We start from the raw sequence: 23,818 nt of genomic DNA, 5'->3' as shown, positions 1-23,818 counted from the left end.
CAATAATTTTTTAATAATACTAATCTTTATTGAGATGCTATTCAATACTATGCAATTCACCTATTTTAAGCATATGGTAGTTCAATATTCTTTATTATGTCACAGAGTTGTGCAATCATTGCTACAATTTTAGAACATTTTCATGACCCCCCCCCCCAATAACCCATATGTGTTAGCAGTCACGCCCCGTTCCCTTCCTCCTCCTGGCCCCCAGCTCTAAACAACCATTAGTCTTTCCATTTTTATAGATTTGCCTGTTCTGGACATTTCATATAAATGTAATTATGCATCATGTAGTCCTTTGTGTCTGGCTTCTTTTCCTTAGTGTAGTATTTTCAAGGTTCATCCATATTGTAGCAGGAATCTGCTTCATCCCTTTTTATACCCACACAATATTCCATTGTATGGATATACAACATTTTATTCATCCATTGGTTGGTGGACATTTGAGTTCTTTCCAGTTTTTGGCTATTATGAATAATGCTATTATTGTGATTGTGGATTTTAGACCTCCTGGAATATTGTCAGCACCTTTTTTCCAGTGGAGTTCGTTTATAGCATTCTGGCTTCTGTTTGGTTTTTCAGAAGCCCCAAGTCCTTACCAAGATCAGGGCTTTTACACCTGCCTGGGCGGCCCTTCTTCAGTCTGACTGCTACTCATCCTTCAGATCATGGCTCAGGTGTAACCCTCCTGAGAAGCTGACTTGTGCAGACCCTCCTCCTAGCACTGTGTTCTTTCCATTCCTGTCACAACTTATTAGTGTGTTTAGTTCTCCCCGTTAGTTGGTAAGCTTTGTGAGGGCAGTGGTCTGTCTGTTCTGTTCCTTGGGACACATCTAGTGCCTGCTACATCATAGGCACTCAATAAGTAGTTGAAATACTATGCAATGCAGAATGACTGTTGGTAACAGAGAGAGGTATCCTAGCTCTGTTGCCAGAACATAGCCTTTTGCACTGATGGGAGGAGGGTTACCCCCTTGTTGACTGGTATTGATATAAGAGTAAGGACGCCTGTGGCCGAGAAGGGTGGTAAGAACACAGAGAACAAGAACTAGGGAGCATTGAGGACACTGGATCCAGATAAAGAGGACTGTAGTGTCTCTCTGAGAGCATGAAGGGAGGGATTCCTGATGTATATTAAATCTGGACGATGTTGCCTTGTTGCTGACTTTGAGACCTCTTTCTGAATTGTATGTATGGACCAATGTGCCAATGGGTTACCCACATTGATTTATCATCCCCTAATAGTTGGAAAACCCTTTGAAAATGTGGGCCTAGTTTGATGACTAGCAAGGGGGAAAGTATGAGGGGGCCATAGTCTGAAAACAGAAAAGGAAGTTAATATTAATTTTGCTTGGCCAGGTTTCTTTGACAATACTCAGAAAAGTACAGAGTTAAACTTCCTTTGAAGGATGTTCGGCCTGTGTTAGGTATTGCCTGATGAACATGAGGCTGTTGGGACGCATGCAAGTGAGTCTGGTCTACTTGTAACAGTACTCTGTAAGGTTCCCCGGGGATCTAAAGAGTAATAAACACGTCTTCCAAAAGCTTCCCAAAGCTCAATAGCTGCTCATATTATGAATTAGGTAAGGACTCACCACTAGGTGACAGTCTGTCAGCAGAAATTGCTTTCTCATTTAATGACTCTTTCCCCAACTGCAAGTTTCTGGGAATATCAGTAAAAATAAAAATATTAGGTAATCTTTTTCCGATCCCATTTCCCTATCCTCCCTTTCCCAAAAATCTATGGAGCTGACATCTTCAATGGCAAACATTCTTCTTTAATCTCTCTTTCCTTAATATTAAAGTAATGAAAAAATGATGTATGGAGACACAGAAATCAGACACAGAAAATTAAGTTTCCCCTCCCATACTACTTCTTTGGGTTTTGAAGATAAATATGGCTATAAAAAGAGTACACTCAGTGGTCTTGGCTTTTTTTTTTTTAATGTTTATTTAGTTTTGAGAGAGAGAGACAGAGACAGAGACTGGGAGCAGGGGAGGGGCAGAGAGAGAGAGGGAGACAGAATCTGAAGCAGGCTCCAGGCTTTGAACTGTCAGCACAGAGCTTGACACAGGGCTTGAACCCACAAACTGTGAGATCATGACCTGAGCCAAAGTTGGATGCTTCACTAACTGAGCTACCCAAGTGTCCCTTGGCTTTTTTTTTTTTCTTCAAGTTTATTTATTTAGAGAGAGAGAGAGAGAGAGAGGAGAGGAAGAGACATTGTGAGTGGGGGAGAGATAGAGAAAGGAAGACCAAGAATCCCAAGCAGTCAGTGCAAAGCCCAATGTGGGGCTCAGACTCATGAACCATGAGATCATGACTTGAGCCGAAATCCAGAGTCAGATGCTCAACGAACTGCCACCCTAGAGCCCCTTGACTTTTTATAGGGAGAGGATATTTAAAAATCTGGTTCAAGTTTAGTTTATAAGTATTTTCTCCCTCAGGAATATAAATCACTCTATGCTTCCTTTCAGCATTTGAGGTGAAGATGGAGCTCTTAGGAGGAATGTATTTTAGCTCATTTATGAAGAAGTTTCGTTTTATGTCCTCTTTGAGCAAAAGGAAGACTCCCTGGAAAGTGTTCGGTGAGGTAAGTGCAACTTGAAATTTCATTTGCTTCCACCTAAGACTGCTTCAGTTCTGGGTAACAGCTGAACTCGGCACTAATGGTCTGGACTTGGGGAAGTTTAGGCACCTTCTGTCAGCTGGTGAAGGGGGTGGGAGCTCAGATGGCCTCCTGAGGGGTATTCCGGGAAATTTTGTTGATCCTGCCCCTCCTCATTCCTCTGCTCAGGCCATCGTGCATTGCTGGCCCCAGCTTCCAGTGTTATTTCCATGGCCCCCATTGATGAGGTTCTTCCAGGCCTACTGGAAAGTTCCCATAAGTTATTCTAAAATCTCACTCTATTCCTGTGCTCCATTTTGCAGGCTAGGTATCTTAGTTACGGCTAAATTATCTCAGCTCTGAAAGAAATGCCTCCAATCTATATTTGGCCATACATTTAAAGGTGGGCCAAGTAGGTTAAAAAAATAAGCAAAGCAAAATACAGAACGGTATTCAATTCTGCCATTTGTATTAAAGGAAAACAAGGTGCGTGTAGGGGCGTACCTGTATGTGAAGGTATGTTATCTGGAAGGATAACAGTGATAGTCAAATATTTAACAACTGGGTCGGTTCTGGGAACAGGGATGGCTGCTGGCTTGAGATCTGGAAGCGTGCTGGGGATCTTCTAATATCTAAGCTTTAACCCTGTAATGACTGATTGAAGTTCTGGGGGGGAGGGGGCAGCATTCCAGTGGCTTGAAGCAGCAGCTGTTTACTAGTCTGTAGAGAACCTTTAAGCAGTTTAACAACATGTGGTTGTCCTGGTGTTCCCCAGCAGCTATCCATGGGTCCTCCTGGGAGCGGGGATTTGAGGAGGACGGACTTAGTATTCAGCGTGCCCTTTAGCACTGTTTGAAATGCTTTGTTGTTGTTTGAATTCTATTCAATCACGTACTTGGAAATTGAATTTAATTTTGTTTGGCTCAGGGGAGAAGTCTTATTTTTAGAATTTGGTTCTGGACATTTCTGTCTAGTCATCCGACTCCAGTCTGCCTACAGACTCAGGGCTATTCTCTTTTGTTCCATCTTGCAGGCAGCTCCTCCACCCAGAGCTTTGCTTACACCCCTCTGCTCACCTCGCTGACCCCCTTTCACCAGCACCAACCCCCCCGCCTCCACCCAGTCCTCAGCGTTACTGTCTGAATCTCCTTCTGTTACTTATCCTGCACCTCTTGTCTCTCCACCTTACCAGACCTCAGTTCCATTACCAACTAGGATAGACATTACTGTGCTTAATCTTGTGAGCAGAAAATATGTGTTCTTTCTATTTTTTCTGTGTTGGAGAACCTGTGCTTCCCTAAGTTTTGTTTGAGCATCAGCACGAATGGCAGTGGTTGTCATAACCATGGTAAGAACTCATGTTGCATTGGTTTGGGCATCCACCTGCCTGGTGCAGAACCGCCCCGGACTCCATGTCTCCCCTGGTTTGCCTGGGAGGCAGGGTGGACCTTCCATTGTGCCCTCTTCCATCCTTTCCTCTTCTGCTTTGAGCTCCTTGTTGGTGTCCTCTGCTGTGCAGCTACTAGGGAGCAGTGTCTGGTCTCAGCTACAGTCCCAGCCACTCTTAAGCCAGGGTTGCTGTCTTCTGGTGCCTAAAATTGTGCAGAGAAGCTTTTCTCTTCTGCTTTGCCACATTCTGTCACCCAGGTCCCAGAGCAGCATGACTTGCTGAAGTGAGACTTGAGTGTCTTACTGAGCCTCCTCCTCTCCACCTGAAGGATCTGCTCCACAGGCCTCAGGTTCACTGAGTCCATGGAGCCAAGGCAGGGAACTAAAGACCGAGATCAGGCATTTCTTCCTACCCACCCCACTTCCCCACCCCAAGCCTACCCTTCCTGTCCCCCTTTCTCCACCCGAGGCTGCCACAAAACTGTCTTCCAGCAGTAGCTTCCTTGAGTCTAATCAACTCCTAGCCAGGTCAGCTGTGCCCTTAGATTTATCAAAGTTGACCTTTTGTGATAGGCACAGTTGGACTCGGGCTGGCACCCTGGCCACAGATGTTCTCTTTACACTTATCTCACTGTGTGGTAATTATATGTTGGCATGTCTCCTTCCCCAAGTTCCTCAAGTATGAGCTCCTAACTGTGTGGAATGCATCTTTGGCCAGCACCCAGTCCTTGCTTTCATGGGGCAGACCTTGATAAATACTTTTTTGAAGAATAATCGATCACAGTCATTTCGCCTAGATATGCAAAAGGAAGCCTCTCCTCTTTACCAAAGGACATCCAGGCAACAGGCACAGAGGGAGGGGAGCTATTTGTAAAGGGACATCCCCTACCCTACAAAATAGCCATTCAAGGCTCTCTGGGCTCCTTGTGTCTTCAGGGGAGCAGAAGAAGCAGGGTGAGAGCAGCACTTCTGGGAGCTTCCATTGGTCTTGTTTTGAGAGAATAACATGTTGAACAACTGTTTGGTTACATTTTACTGTGCACCTGCCAATTGAAGAAACAAGGACAAAAACATGACAGGGTACAGTATGGCAAAACATATTGACTGGAAAGGGAAAAGGTAGATGACATACAGGAACAAAACATTTTATTTGTATCATCCCAAATTCAGAGAAATGTGGTTAACTCAATGCTCCAGTCACCTAAATGTTTACAGTGGAGGTAAAAGTGACAGACTGAGGCTTGGATCTGCTAATGCTGGACATCGGGTGTTTCTTCTCTTATAATTTACTAGAAGGAGGTCTGGTGTCATGTGGTAGACCACTGAGTGTAAACGACCCTCCAACAGAGAAAGATCAAGAAATTGTGTAACTACCTGAGCTTATTTTCTGAGAAACAAACCCATGAATCACAGGCAAGGTCAATCCTCTTCAACTAGTGTGTGAGACTAAAAGAGGTACTGATTATGTTTATTATAATAACAATGTTTAACACTTACTTCAAGGCATGGCATTTGCACAAATTGGAAAAAATAAGAATACTCCAGCAGTCTTATGGATACTCAGTGGCGATATCACATATAATCACGGTCATTGGAATAATTGCAGAGATGACGAACCAGGGTTTAATTTTAGGGAGAGAGAGGTGTTAAACAATTTGTTGAAGGTCACACAGGTGGTAAGAAGTCTGTCTAATTCTAAAGAGTGACCTCTTTCTCTGCATAGCAGTGCCTCCCATGTTGGAGAATGTTCGATGGAAAATCTTCAGATGAAAAGCATGTGATTTTCATGTGATTTTAAAAATGCTGTTGTCTGGTCACATGTTTTGGTTTCCCTGTTCTTTGTACATAGAAAAACTCAGAAACTCAATGACTTGTTAGGTGACAGAACAGGTCCTACTGAAGAGGAGTGGCTAGAATGACCAGAGCACCCGGGTGTCCTGTCACTCAGCACCTTCCCTATCTCCCATTCTGAGTTCTCCATAGCTCCGCCCATCACAAAATCAATCTACCAGTCTCCCAACCCACGCACCAACCAATAAAGCAGTTGGTATTTGTCGAAAGCCCACTTTGTTGTTCCTAGGGCAGTGTTTGGTACTGTGGGGAATGCCGAAGCAGCACCAGACAGGGCCCTTGCCACTTTGGTGCTTATAATCTAGGTGGAGAGACAAGGCAAAAATACATGACACAATTACAGAATCTGACAGAATGTAATAAAGTGCTAAATTGTGTGGTACAGACAATTAGAGAACAAGACAGTATATAATAAAGTGCTAATTGTGTGGTACAGACAATAAGTATAATAGGAGTTCAGTGAAGGGATGGATGAGTGTGGGCTGTAGTCTTCAGGGAAGGCTTCTCATCATGTCAGGGCTGCCGTGTTTATCTGGTGCATGATGGGAAACTGAATACGAAATAGAGGGTGGATGAAGAGCAGAATAACTGTGCTGTACTTTGCTATCTCTTCTCAGCCTAGATGAGGGCAGAAAGGGAAAGAATTCTTTGAGAGGTGGCATTCTCTGTTTAAAATGAAAATCAAGTAGAGAAATGCCTTATTTTCTTTATTAATTGCATTACAGAACATTTCCACAGAAACTTAAAATCATATTTTAAATTGAATAATGTACTACAGTGTACTAGGAGAGTTCAGTGTTTACAGAAATCATGCTGAAAATCCTTTTCATTAATGAAGAGTACTTTTGCATGACAGATAATCACTAGTTTATATAAAACTCCTTAAAGTAGGTAAATAGATAACTCTCATATACTACTGGCAGGATTGATAAACCTTTTGCAAGGTAATTTGGCAGTGGGTACCTCAAACCTTGAAAATGTGCCTATTCTGGAGTCTATCATTTTTACTTGGGGAATTTATCCTAACGATGTAATCATGGCTGGCTGCAAGAATAACTCTTCTACAAGGATAATTATCACAGGGCTGGAGACAATCTAAATGCCCCCAAATAGAGGACCAATAAAAAATTAACATATTTATAAAAATGGAATGTGTAGTCACTAAAATGCTACCATGCAAAACCATTTAACGTAGTGGGACATGTTCACAATATATAGATAAGCAAAAAAAAATTCTACAACTCCTAGAGTATGATTCCATTTTTGTTAAACATATGTTTTATGCAAAGAAGCGTATCTGAATGATGGAGATATATATTATTTCCACTTTATGCTTTTGTGAAATTTCCAAATGTTTTCTAAGCTACATGGTTTACTCTGAAAACATTTATTAAAATCCTGTGGTTCTTGGGGCCCCTGAGTGGCTCAGTCAGTTAAGCATCTGACTCGATTTTGGCTCAGGTCATGATCTCACGGTTTGTGGTGGGCTCAGTGCTGACGGTGTGGGACCTGCTTGGGATTCTCTTTCTTTCTCCTTCTCTTAACCCCTCCCCCACTTGTTCTCTCTCTCTCTCTCTCTCTCTCTCTCTCTCTCTCTCTCTCTCTCTCTCTCTCAAATGTGTTCCTGCACATTCCCTCATCCTCCAATTAATTTGGGTGAATAAACATTAAAAAAATCCTATGATTCTCTGATTTAATTTGTTTTGAAAGTTTGGAGAGTCATAATTTGGACTGTCATCCAGTGAGTTTTCTTAGAGTGGACTAGACCTGTCCTGGAAGGGATTCCTACAGACCTTGGAGGTGGAGGTAGGTTAGAGCTTCAGATTTCATGCAGCAAAGAAGTTCGGGGCCAAGGGACAAGCTTCAGAAGCATTATTCTATTTTTCTTTGAATTATAAATGATTCCTATTTAGCAGAATGTGTAGTTTATTTTCATTGACTCACATCAAGCTAGGAGATAATGGGAGGTATGCGTACTCTTTAAGGCTTTTATAACATGAATTTTTAGCAGCAGAACCTGGCAGGGGGCAGAAAGCCCAGAGCATGGATCAATTTTTTAGACTTACGGAATACTAAAAAAAAAAAAAAAAAAAATATATATATAGATGTACCAAAACAGAGTTTCAAAATTTGTGGTGTTTTAAAAATGCTTATCTTGAACAAATCAATACCTTTAACACAGAGAATACAAAAACAGGAAGTTAAATTTCATCATTTTGGGAACATGTTAAAAGCCTGGATTTGCGATCTTTGGTGAATATTTGGGTCTAGGCTAAATTAGGCTCTGCCTGGAAACCATGTGGGGGATGTGGAATTATTGAAAAAAATCGGAAACTATCTGGGAAAGATTTTGGAATTTTTGGTCCAGGGGATTTTCCATGTCTAAAATGAAAACAAAATACTCTTTTTCTATTCTGAGGACTTCATTTAGAACTATATTGAAAGGGGCTTTTCTCTGAAACATTGCAATACAAAAGCACTGTATTTTCTCATCTGATGACTTGGTGTCTTCCATTTTCTAGATTTTGACTAATTTAAGGTCTTAAAATATACATGTTTCAACCCCTTTTAGTTAATAATTTTCTATTTTTACCTCCCCATCTAGCTTCTCATCTTTTAGTTGGCCCAGTGAAAATAAAGTGCAGTAAAGTCAGAATTTTACTGCGTTTCCTGGGCCCTCCAAATATAGGGGAAATCCTTGGATACCCAGGTTCTTGAGAAGTCAAACCTTAGCTAACACTGGGACGTGTTTGCTTCTCTTTGAAGAATCCATCCTATAGGACAACTTCCTTTTGCCAAAATGGGCAACATCCCCGGAGCACAAGTTGTGAGGACTTGTGCCTGCACATTTCCTCATCTTCCAATTAATTTGGGTGAATTAACCCCTCTGTGCTCCAGGCTTTCCATTGGGTGGCATGGTGCAGTGCGCAACTCAAGTATTTGTGACAGTGGCAGCCTGCGCTGACATGGACAAGCCTTCCTTCCCGTGACTGCCACGTAGAAAGTCTAGATAAAATGTGGCAGAAATTTCAAATATTTATATACAACTAGTCTTGAAAAAAGTAAGGAAAATAGTCTAGTTCTCTGTATAAAAAAGGAATTCAGAGCCAGTGTGATAACTGTAGCTAATGTTGCTGGAGCTACATAAAGGTCCCAGAATCTGGAGGCTGGCATTTTGAGGCCCTTGTGGGGACAGGATATATGGCCCCAAGGGCCAAGTTTAGGCAGAGAACTGTGACTAGTCTTGTTAGATTTAACATTTAAAAGTACAGGATGCCAGTTAAACTTGAATTACAGATAAACAATTAATACTTTTAAAAATATAAGTATGTTCCAAAAGTTGAATGGGACATACTTATACTAAAAAATGTTTATCTGACATTCAGATTTAACCAGATATTCTGTATCTTATCTGACAATTCTGTGGCAGAGTTCTCTCAATAAATCCTGGAGGCCAGCAGGGGTGCCTCATCTGTGAAGGGATTGTGTAACCACCTGGGTGTAACTACCTTAGAGAAACATGCACAACTGTTGTGGAGAAGCAGAAAGGAAGCTTTAATTGGTCTGGGGCTGTTAGTGGGAAAATGTAAGTGTTCCCCAGGCCTTACCATGTGTAGATATAGATTTCAAGTTTATATTATCTATGGGTATAGAAATGTTAATCTGAGAAATTATAAAAGCTGGCCTAGGACCTTTGAAACTCAGAATTTCACCAGGGACAAATAAACTGCTGTGTTAGGGGTATTTCTACAACTTATCACACAGATATCCATTGGGATAAATGGTCCTGCTGAAGATGAAGTCTTAATTAAAAATTACAAACCAGGACCCCTGAGTGGTTCAGTCACTTAAGCATCTTGACTCTTGATTTTGGCTCAGGTCATGATCTCATGGTTCATGAAATCAAGCTCCACATCTGGCTCTGTGCTGATAGCACAGAACCTGGTTGGGGTTCTCTCTTTCCCCCTCTCTCATTGCCCTTCCCTGCTCTCAAACATAAATAAATAAACTTAAAAAAAATTACAAACTGAATGAGGAAATAAGTCACCCTGAATCTGGAGATAAAATAAAGAGGAAAGTTAGTTACCCCAAAACTGAGCTAACTTCAAATATCTGAGAGAGGTTATGAAATAGGTATGTTTTAAATATCAGAGACATAAAGGAAGGAGTAGAATGAAATAATTTATTATGTAAAAAGAACAGGTTTATTTGCAAAATAACCAAATAGAAAGTATAGAAATTAAAAACATATTTGTTGACTTTAGAAATTCAAAGGGATGTGTTAAATAGCACATTAGACATCTGAAGAGAACAAGTGAAGTGTAAGAAAGATCTAAAGACATTCACCTCGAAAGCAATGTGGAGAAATAACGAGGTAGAAAATATGAATATGAATAAGAGAAAAGAAAATAAGAGAAATAAAAGAAGGAGAGACACGTGTGCATGTGTGCGTGCGCGGGAACGCATATGCAGACAGGTACACACGCAGTAAGGAAGGCATAAGGGAGAGAGTAGACAGAACAGAGGTACAATTGTTAAGGTATAGTAGAAGTTGTTTTTTTTTTTAAAAAAGACCTAAAATATAGAAGCCTGAAGAAGATAGGGATTTATTTTTCTCCCATATAACAGATACTAAGGGCTGGTGAGTGGCTCTGTTATTTTAATCTGTGGCTTCTTTAGCTCTAGTCCTGGAGTCTGCATCCTAAGCAGCAGTGGCGGTGGCAGGGTCGGGGTCGCAGAGAAGGGAAAAGGATCATGTTTGCCCATGTCTTTTAAAGGCACTATCTAGAAGATGCACATGTCACTTCTCATATCACAAACCCATTAGGGAGGCAGGGAGAGCTGTGTTCCCAGAAAATAAAAAAAGTGGTAATTCTTTTCCCAAAGGAAATAGAAGTAGATCCTATAGATCCTGGCAGTTTATCCCGCAGAGGTGAGGCAATGCTAGAAGAGGTCATGACTGGGAGTTTTCCAGAATTGTTGAAAGATAACAGTCCTAAGAATGAAAATCTGAGCATGTCCCAAGCAAGATAACTAAGAACAAACCTCACAGTGGGCTGATATTGTAGACTATTAAAGAAAAGTAAGACATTAAAAACAACTAGAAAAACATTAATCACAAATGCAGATCAATAGTAAACTTTTTATCAGCTTCAATACTAGAAAACAATGAAATAATATCTTCAAAGTGTTGGTGAAAAATAACCTAGAAATATCCAACTGAACTGTCATTCAAGAATAAGGAAAAACTTGGGACAGCTGGGTGACTCAATCGGTTAAGCATCTGACTCTTGATTTCAGCTCAAGTCATTACCTCACAGTTGTGAGATCAAGCTCCATGCTGGCCATGGAACCTGCTTAAGATTCTCTCTCTCCCTTTCTCTCTGCCCCTCCCCTGCTTGCTCTCTCTCTCTCTCTCTCTCTCTCTCTCCAAAAAAAAAAAAAAAAAAAAGAGGAAAAAAATAAAGGCATTTTCTGGTAAATAATTTAAAAATAGACTCCTGCTGAAAGAACTACCAAGGAATGTATTTTGGTAAGATGGACACAACACAGAAGGAAAGTGTGGGATGCAAGAAACAATTGGTCCCCTCCTTCCTGTACAATATTCTTAAACTCATTTACACTTAAAAACTCATCTCAAAACATATAAAGCAAAAAAAAAAAAAAAAAATGGCAGGATTATGAGGATGAGAGGTACCATGGAAAGCACATCAGGTAAGAAGACTTGTGTTGTGTCCTCTTCTATGACACTTTAGTTTTCAGAACTTCAGGTGAGACTATATATTAAAAAACAGCAGTGACTCAACTCTGATTCATTAGTTTTATGGCCTTGTGGTATAATCTTTCTGGTTTAGAGGTGGGTTTTGGATTATGATAGTCCTAGTTGAAATTCTCGCTCTCTCATTGACTGACTTTGTGATTGTAAGCAATTTAACCAATTAAAGCTCTGTTTCCATATCTGAGAAATAGGAAAAATAATTGTATTAGAGTTCTTGTATTAGTCAGAGTTCTCTAAAAAATAGAAGCTGACTCTTGCTGAATAAATGAAAAAGCATTTTATTTTAAAAAATATTGGGTGGTGGCACCTGGGTGGCTCAGGTGGTTAAGCGTCTGACTCTTGATTTCAGCTCAGGTCATGATGTCATGGTCTGTGAGATCAAGCCCCACATTGGGTTCTGTGCTGACAGTGCAGAGCCTGCTTGGTACTCCCTCTCTTAAAATAAATAAATAAACTTAAAAAAAATTACCAGGTGGATCACAGAACTGTTGAGTGGACTGGAAAATGGCTTGAGGATAAGTCTTGGGGTACAGTACCCCAAACCAAGCTCCTGCTTCTATACAGTTGCTGCTTCTACATGAGAAAAGTACTATTTCAGTCCCTGGAGAACAGTCACTACAAAACCAGACACCTCTGCCTCTGCCTCACCAGCGAAGATGCAAAGATGGAAGGCCCATGGAGCACCTCTTTCCTTTTGTTGCTTAATTCTGAATCAGTATCTTGTGGTAGTGTCCCTAACTGGCAGGAACTAATTCATGTGCCCGAATCCTCAGATTGCAGAGTGTGTTCTGACTCCTGTGTTGGAGTGGTAATGACTCATGATTTGAATATTTCCCTAAATTTAGAAAGGAGTCTCAAAAAAGATAAGCTGCCATGAATAAGATAGATGCCAATAATAATAATAAAAATAATGATAGTGATAATATACGTCCAGAATTTGAACTCCTTTCTGTGTGGGGCATCTGTCATTTTGAGAGTCTTGCTAGGTGGAGGATCTTCATCCTACAGCAGAAAGGAAAAAAAGACAAGATATTGGCTCACTTAAAATTTTGACCTGAGACTTAGTGTGTAGACACGAGACAAGCTCTTGTCCTGAGCTTCCTGACAGTGAGAGTGACAGAAAGAAGCAGGGGCAGTTTGGTAGTCATTCTTATGGCCGTGGTGTTGATGGCTATGATAGCCATCTTCCAATGTTCAGTAGCAATAATCACAATAGGGTGCAGAGTCCACAGCTCTTACCCTGACGAACATCTTTTTCCTTCTCTCAAAATGGGTGCACCTTACTTTGGAGGGTGTGTGTAAGCATTAATCAGGAATTGCATATAAAAAAGTCCTCTGAGAACCATCCAGCATCTTATATGTACTTCCCCTATCACAATTGCCAGCCTTGGGAACATAGCATAATGTTTAGAGTTCCAGACAAAAAGGACCAATCCATTTAAACATTAAGAGAATAGATAAAACGTATAAGAGGAAACAAAGACTGTTAATTCATTTAACCATTATTATTCATTGGCCATTACAAGACTAAAAATGCACCACTACATTTGCTTACTGGGATAAATGACAGATCACCTACTCTGACAAGTCAGTTATTCCATCATTATATTGCCCTCAGTGTGCAATTGAGATATTTGGATTCCAGCAGTAATATGTATGTCTTTTGAGTATGTTCATTTGTGGCTCCAGATAAGGCTGATTCAAAATTCTCTGGCCATATTACATTTACTGTTAGTTAAAAAAAAATATCAACACCTCATTGCCAGAACCTTGTGTGGTAGGAATGTACAGATAATTTACCACGGTTTTTCAGTTTGTTTTTGTGTTTCTGTCTGCATAGATTTGATGTATCTCTGTAATGTTTCCCATCCAATATTTGTGTATGTGGTTTCAGTTGCCTTTTTGTGGCATTTGGAGTGGAGAGGGATGGCTGGGGGACTCTTGAATCCTTTTGGGCTCAGTCAGTGGTGTGCTGGCAAGCCAACTTTGGGAGAGGGAAAAAAAAACCTAATTTATAGCATTTGTCAGTTGCCAGGGTGAAATACTCCCACCATGGTTAATTTCAAGCTATGGATGCGGTGCCACAAAACATGGAATTGGGAGGACATGTGCAAAATCAGTCCTTGCTGGCTGCTGACAGCTCCCAGAGCACACCACTGCTTGCATGGTAAATGTTTGCTCGAAAGGTAAGAAAACTCCACGTAGGCCATAAATCACGCAGCATGGTTTCATATATGTTAAAGCTACACTGGCCAAAACCCAAAAAATAAAGCAAAGGCAGATTCCTAATAAAGTGTTTTATTCCAAGGAAACCTTGAAACTTATTGTCCTTTGAAACTTCTTTAAAACTTGCTAATTTAGAGGCACCTGTGTGAGCGTCCAAATTCAGCTCGGGTCATGATCCCACAGTTTGTAGGTTCAAGCTCCACGTAGGGCTCTGTGCTGACAGCTCAGATCCTGGAGCTGCTTCGGATTCTGTGTCTTCCTCTATCTCTGCCCCTCCCCTACTTGCGCTCTGTCTCTCAAAAATAAATAAATGTTTAAAAAAATTAAAAAATAAAACTTGCTAATTTAAATGAAAAGGAGGCAGAGACATCTCTTTCTACCCTGGAGTGAAGAAGGAGAGGCCTCTGTTCTGGGTGGAGCCCCTTCTGTGAGTTCCCTTGTGAAGGGGCTTTTTCCAACCATATTGAATCACGTCTTGTGTTTATCTGGTGCTTTTTGGTGGCCTTCATTTGATTCTCTGTTTTGAAGTGGAGAAAGCTTACCAAATGGAAGGATTAAGATTTGATTGTTTTGATTCCAAATCTGATGCTTTCCCTGCCTTCCCAAGGCCTCCAGAACTTTCCTTGGTTCCCCCCTCTCTCTCTCTCTCTCTCTGTCCAGCTCAGACAGGATGTTTTCTTTCCTCCGCCAGGAAGCAGCTTATTTCATCAAGCCCTTCTTCCCACTTTCACAAGAGGAAGTTCCCTTGGCCTTCAGTGGACTTGCTATTTTCAGTGTCTCCTCGGATCACATTCCTGCCAAAGCCTTTCTCTGCTTGCAGATAGACTGTGACTAAGCACTCCCACATCACCCCTCAGAAGGGTGACCTGTCCCTTGTCCCGGGCAGTGCTGGAGGAACGCAGTGCTTGAGAGCTGCTGGGGGAAATGCTAAGTCTCATCTCGAGCGATAACGTGCTGGGCCGAGTCATTCTGCCGTCTCAGTGATAACAGCGAGCCACTCTGTTAATGGTGCTAATGACGAATTTTTATGATGTCAGTGATTAGTGCACAAACTCTGAGGTAGCTCAGAGCCTTGCCTCTTTTGGCTTTAGAAGCATGCACAGCAACAGTGATCACTCAACAGTTTCATGCAAGGAGGGGAACACATGGCTTGGGGAACTCAAAAGCTTACGTAACATTTAATTAATGCATTCATATATTCACCTTATATTTATTGTGCATCTGTCATGTTCATGGCTCTGTGGTAAGGCCTGGAGACTCCCCAGGTAAAGTGTTGGTGTTTGCATTCCTCATATTTGTGCATCGTGGCAAGGCAGACATGCACACCAGTGGTTGTAATTGAGTGTGATACATACTAAGTAGAGAGAACACAAGCATGGGGAAAGAAGTATGTAACTCTGCCCAGGGGAATGAAAGAAACCTTCCCAGGGGTTTGGAGCTGTAGCTAGGATGTGAAGGACAAGAATGACACCAATTATCTAGTGATTACTCTGTTCCACGAACTGTCCTCTTCTAAGCATCTTCCATATATTAACCTGTTTAATTTCTCCCAAACTCTATTTTATCATCCCCATAGGAAGCTGACTCACAGATAAGTTAAGTAACTTGCCCAATGATACCTAGCTGGGGAAATGTAGAGATGGGATTTGAACCCGTGCCACTAACCTCTGCACTATACTGCTGGGATTTGCTGACATTAGCGGGGTGGTTAGGATAGCATGACGGTGGGTATTGGAGGATGTTCCAGGCTGAGGAAACAGCATGGGCAAAGGCCCAAAGATGTGAGAAAATATGACATGTTTGTGATTCTTGCTTTGAAATTTGGTGGGAAAGCAACATAGAGCTATTGAACATACATGCATCATTTTTATTTCATTGCAGAAGTTTTCCTAGAGGATATTTGGAAAGGAATGTATCAACACCATTTCTTAAAATGTGAGTGTTTTTAAATGGCTACTGTCCAACTGTTCACTCTGCTGAGTTGTTGGCTGAGGGGTGTTTTAAATACAACCTCAGAAGAATACACATTTCCTGATTTCCCATTATTCCTGAAACTGATTTATTCTAATGCTACTTGAGGCCAGAATTGCAAATGGATTCCCATAGAAGGCAGTTAGCATTTCTGGAAGAAGATTCTTTGGCAGGGGCACCTGGGTGGTTCAGTTGGTTAGACATCCGACTTCGGCTCAGGTCGGGCTCTGTGCTGACAGCTCAGAGCCTGGAGCCTTGCTTTGGAGTCTGTGTCTCCCTCTCTCCCTGCCTCTACCCCATTCACACCCTGTCTTGCTCTCTCAAAAATAAATAAACATTAAAAGAAAACTTAAAAAAAAGAAGAAGAAGATTCTTTGGCATAACCACAAAGTGTATTCTTCATTGTGGCCCAAGTTCTTGCCAGTGTCAGCCACGGGTCACCAGGTGAGACAGTGTGCTCCATGCAGTATTTGACCACCTCCTCAGGATTGTGATGTGTGCCCAAATATATGTACTTCAGTCACAAAAGCAAAGTGTGGCCGTATTTGGCCCAGAACAACACCTAAGTGGGAGATAACCTCACCAGTTCCATTTTTCTTTGGTAATTTTCTGCTCTCAATACCCTGAGATACATCCTTCATTTATTCATCCAGCATTTTTACATGCCTACTCTAATAAAAGCTGATAATAACAATTAACATTAAGAGAGCTTACCACGTGGCAGGCACTGTGCTAAGCACCTTAAAATTATCACATTTAGGGGTGCCTGGGTGGCGCAGTCTGTTAAGCATCCGACTCTTGATCTCAGCTCAGGTCGTGATCTCACAGTTCGTGGGTTCGAGCCCCACATCAGGTTGTGCACTGTCAGTGCAGAGCCTGCTTGGGATTCTGTCTCTCCTTCTTTCTCTGCCCCTCCCCTACTTGTGCTCTCTCTCTCAAAATAAATAAACTTAAAAAAAATGATCACATTTCGTCTTAACAATATCCCTGTGAAGTAAGAATATCATTATCCCCAGATGAGAAAATGGAAGGATTAGGAAACTTGCTCTATATGACATAGCTTATTGAGCTGGCAGAGCTTTTCATCTCAGAGAGTCTGAGTCCAGAACCTACTGTGCTATGTCATCCCCTATGTCCAAGGTTCTATAGCAGACATGGCTAGGGATGCAAACAAGAAACTGTAATCAAGTCAGACTGAGACAGGCGTAGAACTCTGGGTATCAGCCCTTGGCTCCCCAAAATGTATGCCCCCGGTAGGCATGGCATGAGCTACATTCTCTGGGACAGGACCAGCATTGTGCATAATTCCATTCCTTTCCCCTTTCACCCCACCCTCCTGCCCCAGAAAAGCATTTTAGAATGCATATGAGTAAGAGTGACATTATTATAGTAATGGCATTGAATCAGAAGTAATTTATGAAGGTGATAAATCCTGTGCATATTTTCATACAGGAAGAGAGTGGGAATAAATCTCATGGTGAAAAGAAAAGTATCCAAGAAATAGGACATTTCCTTTGTTTCTGTAAATCACCTTAATTTTGGCTCTGGACACCCAGCCTTTTGGACTGGCAGGAAATTTAGCCTCTGTCATTCTGAACTAATCCCTGTTATTTCCAGTGAGCTTGTGTCAAGATTCTAGTGTCTTATGCAGGGCCAACGTTTTGCAGAACAATTATCTCTACTGGTTCCGTGGAAATGGCTGCCGTCTTTGGCCCCAGGATCCCTCTGGCCCTTGAGGTCCTAAAACAGAACCCCAGATGACAACACAGCCTCCCAGCTTCCCCAAGGGGCATCGGGCCTTTTCCTCTGAGATCTCTTCAATCAGTCTCTCTTCTCCCTAAACCAGGCCAGATCTTTTTCTCAGAGGGAAATCCCTCCCCACTTTCTTTCTGATGTCCTTTTCCCCTCACCAAACTCTGATTATCCTCTGTGGGGTTTGCTCTTGGGAGGGAAAAAAAAAAGCAAGCCAGGAAGTGAAGTATCTTTTCTGTTTGTTCTTGCTGCTAACCACCTGCAAGGCATGTGAGCTAGAATCTTCTTGAATTAGAAGGGGAAAATAGTAATAAAAATAATAGTATCTAGTCATTAGAGTAGAATTTATCTGGAAACAGATATTCTTCATTTCTTCTTTTTATTCTCCTCTATCTTCTTCTTTACAAAATGCAAATAACTTTGTTTTTGATTATAAAAGGTGCTGTTCAGCAAATTAACACTATAGTTATCTTTAGTGTTTAGCATGGTATATATTTTTTTCAGATTTTTTTTTTACTATGCAGACAAGATTTAACAATATTTAAGAGATATTTGAGTTCTTGCTGTGCCTTGTAAGCTTGAGTGAGGAGGTTAAGGAGGTTAGATTTTATTTGAAGGGTCCGCCCATTGGAGAGTCTCTGTAGGGCAGTCACCAATCTTTTTTACATGTTTTAAAGATTGCACCAGCTGTCCCATGGAGAGTGGATTTGCAGGATAAGACATGTTGTAGAGGTCCAGATAAGAGATGATAGTGTCTAGGATAGGTTGGCAGTCGTGGAGGTGGAGAGAGAGGTAAGTAGGGATTCCGGGTCTGTTTGGGAAGGTAAGTGGACAGGCCTAGCTAGGTACTGGATATGGAGGTAGAGGGCAGTGAAGAATTGAAGATGATTTCTAGGTTTGGGCTTGAGTAGCTATGTGTGTGTGTGTCGGGGGGGGGGGGGAGTGATCTAAAAATAGGAAAGACTAGGGGAGGGTGATAGCCTTCATTTCTTTTTATTTTATTTTATTTTATTTTATTTTTAAATTTACATCCAAATTAGTTAGCATATAGTACAACAATGATTTCTGGAGTAGATTCCTTAACGCCCCTTACCCATTTAGCCCATCCCCCCTCCCACAACTCCTCCAGTAACCCTCTGTTTGTTCTCCATATTTAAGAGTCTCCTGTGTTTTGTCCCCATCTCTGTTTTTATATTATTTTTGCTTCCCTTCCCTTATGTTAATCTGTTCTGTGTCTTAAAGTCCTCATATGAGTGAAGTCATATGATATTTGTCTTTCTTTGAGTGACTAATTTTGCTTAGCATAATACCCTCTTGTTCCATCCATGTAGTTGCAAATGGCAAGATTTCATTCTTGTTGATTGCTGAGTAATACTCCATTGTATGTGTATGTGTGTGTTTGTGTGTGTGTGTGTGTATACACACACACACAAACACACACACACCACATCTTCTTTATCCATTCATCCATTGATAAGACATTTGGGCTCTTTCCATACTTTGGCTATTGTTGATAGTGCTGCTCTAAACATGGGGGTGCATGTGTTCCTTTGAAACAGCATACCTGTATCTCTTGGATAAATACCTAGTAGTGCAATTGCTGGGTCATAAGGTAGTTAGTTCTATTTTTAATTTTTTGCGGACCCTCCATACTGTTTTCCAGAGTGGCTGCACCAGTTTGCATTCCCACCAGCAGTGCAAAAGAGATCCTCTTTCTCCACATCCTCACCAACATCTGTTGTTGCCTGAGTTGTTAATGTGATAACCTTCATTTCTTAAAACTCTACCCTAGAAGAGCACTTGCTAACTCCCTGGACCTTCCAGAACCTTGAGCGATGAATTTTGGGTGTGAATCTTGACCAGGGGAGGCACAAGATGATCCAATGGGCTGCAGGAAGAACATTTAAAATTGCTGTTTAAACTTGTTTTTTCTTCTCGTCCTTTGAGTGTGCATAAATATGCTTTATAATATGCATATTAGCACTATGTGTTTTATGTATATACATTTGTATATGACTTGTGAATAAATAAAAATGATTAAATAAAAGAGAATAAACTAAGAGTCATGGCAGATAGTTGATTGTTCACCAAAATCTGTCCTTGGTTGCAGATTATACAGTTGTAGCTGTGAGTAGTGGTAGTTGCTGCCCAGTCAGAGGCAACTTTCTCAGACCCTCTGTAAGTAGCAGTTACCAGTTCTCCCCAATGGGAGGTGAGTAGAAGTGATACCTGTTAGTTCTGGACCAAAGCTTTTGAGAAGCAAGCCTGCTTTGTACTCTTACCTCTTCTGCTGGCTTAGATGCAGAAAATGCCCCGGTCCTGGGGATGATAGAGGTCTGAGATGGGAGGAACTTGCGTCCCTGAAACATTACTGGGAGGGGAACCACTCATTTACCAAGAACGTGCACCTTAGGCTGTTATAGGACCAAGAAATAAACTTGTGTATTTGAGCCATCACACACATCTCGGTCTCTTTGTTATTTCTGCTTAACACAGGCAGCATGCTTCACATTTTTTATTGAGGTGCATGTGCAAAATATTTGGAGGCCACTGGTCATAGCACTTGCCAGATGCAAATGTCAGGGCAAGTTGTCTTATCCTGTCAGATGCAGGGGACAGCAGCTTACCATTTCTCAGCCATCCCCTCATATAATCAAAAGTTGTAATGAGCCTGGAATGATGTTTAAATCAGCTGAGTTTTATTTTTGCAGAAAGTGAAATTTTGGGGAAGACTCAAATTCAGATTGCCATTAATTATATAAAAGCAACTGGCCTTATTGGTAATCCAAGGGTCAACTTGGAAAATGTGGAAATACTCAGTGAAACTTATTGGAAGAAATCAGTGAAATTCAGCAAGATGGAACATTTGTTTGGCACCGACTTTGCTAACATTTGCAAATACTTTCATGTCCTCAGATTTTAGCTTTAATGGTCTTCTTTCAAGGTCTATGGACTTTTAAAATCCAGCTGTTTTCCAGTTACCTTTGCAAATGCAGAAACAGTTCTATGCATTCCCTCCACCTTCCTCCCTGGGGCTTAGATGGTGAGACTCAGAACGCCTTCCTCTGAGCATTTAGAGAAGGAATGGAATGATGTATCAAGGCAATATTCCTGGAAGCTGAGATCAACAGACCATGATTAAAGTCAGCTTGCAGTCATATTGGCTGAGTATGCCACGCCAGCTGCTTGTAAACCCCACAAGATGATGGATGTCTTAACTGCTATCCCTACTGCTCTCCAGAATTTGTCAGCAAAAAAGAAAAATGGGGACGGTTACAAATCCCAGAGATTCAAAAATTCTTTTTGCAACAGTGAGCGGTGAAGGCTTGGGTGACAGTTATGAATGGATCACTGGCCATTTGTGCGATGGCGGGAGGAGTGTCTGAACCTTGGCACTGTAATCAAGAGCCGCAGGAACTACCTGGACAGAAGGGGAAAGCGAGGCGGTAAGAGGGCTCTCATGGCAGATCCATTCTCATTCTAACCTGAGAATTTTAGCCAGTCGCTGTTGTGCGAAACTCACTATTAATATTAGAGAAACAAAATTTTTACTCACTATGGAGGAAGAAGTGGTTATAGGGAATGGAAATCTTGCATGGATTCAGGGGTGAGGCACAGACGTTCTGGTGTAGAACTGGGGGGAGGGACACATAGGAGGGAATCCAGGGGCTGCTGGCTCGGGAGGCGGAAGGATAGATTTGATTCAGTCATCTTGGGTCTTGATTCTAATTTCCTTCCTTTTTCCTCTCCTTCCTCCAGTAAGAGAGCTAAGAATAAAAATGCTGGAACCTACTGTTTTATTTTCACTCAAGAAACTGATTAATGAGGGCTGCTGGGTTTAATCAATGGTTGTCTATTTCAGCTTAGAAAACACTATTTTGGGGAGTGGAAAAAATATTGGCAATCATTCACCTTGTGGAGAGGCTGCATTATTTTGCCAGTGGTTAAAGGACTAGACTTTGGCATTACGGGAGCCTGGGCTAGGTTACATGTGCCACCACCTGAGTTAGGATGTTTAATAGCTGTGTGACCTTGAGTGATTATTTCACCTGAGCCTCAGTCCCCTCGCCCAGGAAATGGTGATAATAATGTATTTGCCTCTTAAGTTTGCTGTGAAAATTGACTAAGAGCTTTTTATGTTAGTTAATTGTTAACTCTTTCCATTATCCACCTATCTTTTCTGCTTTTATCTTTTCAGAGGTAAGATAGAGACTGTATTTGTTTATGGATACTTTGGTTTTGAGCCTCTGCTCCTGATGAAATTTCCTGCTGAGTGTTTTCTGTCCCTACTCATCACCATTGAATCTGGAGAGTTAACATCACCTGTATTCATTTCTGTCCGGAGCACTCTCCTCTTTTTATTTTTTTAAAGATTTATTTTATTTTTAGAGAGAGAGAGAGAGCACAAATGGGGGAGAGGGGCAGAGAGAGAATCTCAAATAGGCTCCATGCTGAGTGCAGAGCCCGAAGCAGGGCTTGATCCCTGAGATCATGACCTGAGCTGAAATCAAGAGCAGACACTCAAACAACTGAGCCAACTAGGTGCCCCTCCACTCCTTCTCTTGCCTTAGGAAGTGAAAAATGAACAGATAACAAAGGGAAGTTTGCTTTAACTTCCTGAAGAAAAACTCTAGAATAATAATTAGAATACTTACTATTTTCTGAGCCTGGTCAATGCTAGGCACCCTTACATAGTTTGTGCAGAGTTGCAATCTCTGTTTTAGGAGCATGTCATCTAAGAGAGAAAGAGTCTAGGGGTCCAAACTCAGTGTTGTGTTTATGGACCAGATGCACTAAATCCTAGCTACTGTACTTGATTGTATGAGAACTTCATTCAAGCACCCGACCACTGTAACCTCTCACATCTGGGAGACAGGGAAACATCAGTTAGTGTTCAGTTCTGGAAGTAAAACTACCCTAGGTATTTTAAACAGAAAGGGGGTTAATGTAGGAGACTGGGTACTTCCAAAATTATTGGAAGAGATAGGAGGAGTGTGTGCTAGGCGGAACCTTCACAAAGACTCCTAGGACATTGCAGAACTGACCCACAAGAGAAATGAGAACCTCTGGCCCCTGTTAGGAAAGGCAGCCAGAGGCTATAACCATTGACTTTCACAACACAGTGGCATACATCTAGAGATCAAAAAGATAGCATTAAGAAGCAGCTACTGCTGCTGCTTCTGCAAATTATCTAGACGGTGGAATGTGGAATCTGGTGATCTCCGTTGCCCAAGCAGCTTTCAGTATCCACAAGGCAGGGAATGGAGACAGACAACGCTGACATCTTCTCTGTCCACAGAAAACAGAAAAGGTAGCAGAAAGATGGCTGCAGACCCCTAAGTAGAATCTGGAAGGTGTAGTTCCAGCCTCTGTCACATTGGAAAGCCCTTGGATATAGGTGAGAACAGATTCTGAGCCACAATTAATCAAATCCTGCACACTGCCCTACCTGAGTCCTATTATATGCATGTCGAACTGTCTCCAGTTCAACAATATGCACTCAGCATAACCAAATCAGTTCATTGAGGGAGAAAGGGAGATTTAAATATGCTGAGCAATTGTGTTGAACGCTCTATTCAAGGAGGGAACCTCAGATCTGGCATGAATGTGTGATAGGAGATGCAGTCTCTCTGTTTCCTTGGTGTACCTCTCATAGTTGGAGAATCTTGCTGTGCTCAGTCTGTATACTCTGAATAAGTGAGCAGAGTGATTGAAGAATTGTTCATTGTGACAGTCTGGTCCCAGATACAAGACCAAACCATTTGTGTTTACAAGATAAATAGTAAACTTGAAGACTGTTCTAGGGGGATAATATTTTAAAACTGTTTATGAGTTTTTGCCTTCCTAGTTGAAATTTTAGACTCCCTCTTCCCCTTCCCACCCCCAGAAGACGTGGTTTCATTGTACTTCACTTAGAATTCAATGAGAATCAAATCAAATGGGAAGTCATATGAAAGTATGTTGTAAACTGTAAAGTCCTGCATCATATCTGGTGTTATTATCATAACATATCATTGTAGCATAACAAATCATAACATTATTATCACAATGCCTTACATTGAATGGGTGCACTTACCATTTGCCAAATTTGTTTTATTATTGTCCATCTCTCTTTTTCTCTCCTTTTTTCTTTCTCTCTGGTTTTCCCCTTCTTTCCATATATAAACATAAACTTTAATAGGGATAAACTTAATAAGGATAATTGTAAGTTGTGTAATTCATTTACAACACATATAAT

The 23,818-nt window shown here is 41.3% G+C and overlaps 1 protein-coding gene across 1 annotated transcript in view; it reads left to right on the top strand.

Moving 5' to 3' along the window:
* The window catches only part of RGS8 (regulator of G protein signaling 8), a 132,557-nt gene that overhangs the window by 3,928 nt on the left and 104,811 nt on the right, over positions 1 to 23,818 (top strand). The window contains exon 2 of the mRNA XM_019427530.2: positions 2,482 to 2,597. Within this exon, the coding sequence (XP_019283075.1) occupies positions 2,482 to 2,597 (116 nt within the window). The remainder of the gene's footprint in view (positions 1 to 2,481; positions 2,598 to 23,818) is intronic.

This window comes from Panthera pardus, unplaced genomic scaffold (genome assembly GCF_024362965.1).
Source record: "Panthera pardus isolate Hobbes unplaced genomic scaffold, ASM2436296v1 HiC_scaffold_21, whole genome shotgun sequence".
NCBI lineage: Eukaryota > Metazoa > Chordata > Mammalia > Carnivora > Felidae > Panthera > Panthera pardus.
The sequence above is the reverse complement of the archived record's forward strand: the minus strand, read 5'-3'. Positions and strand labels throughout refer to the sequence as shown.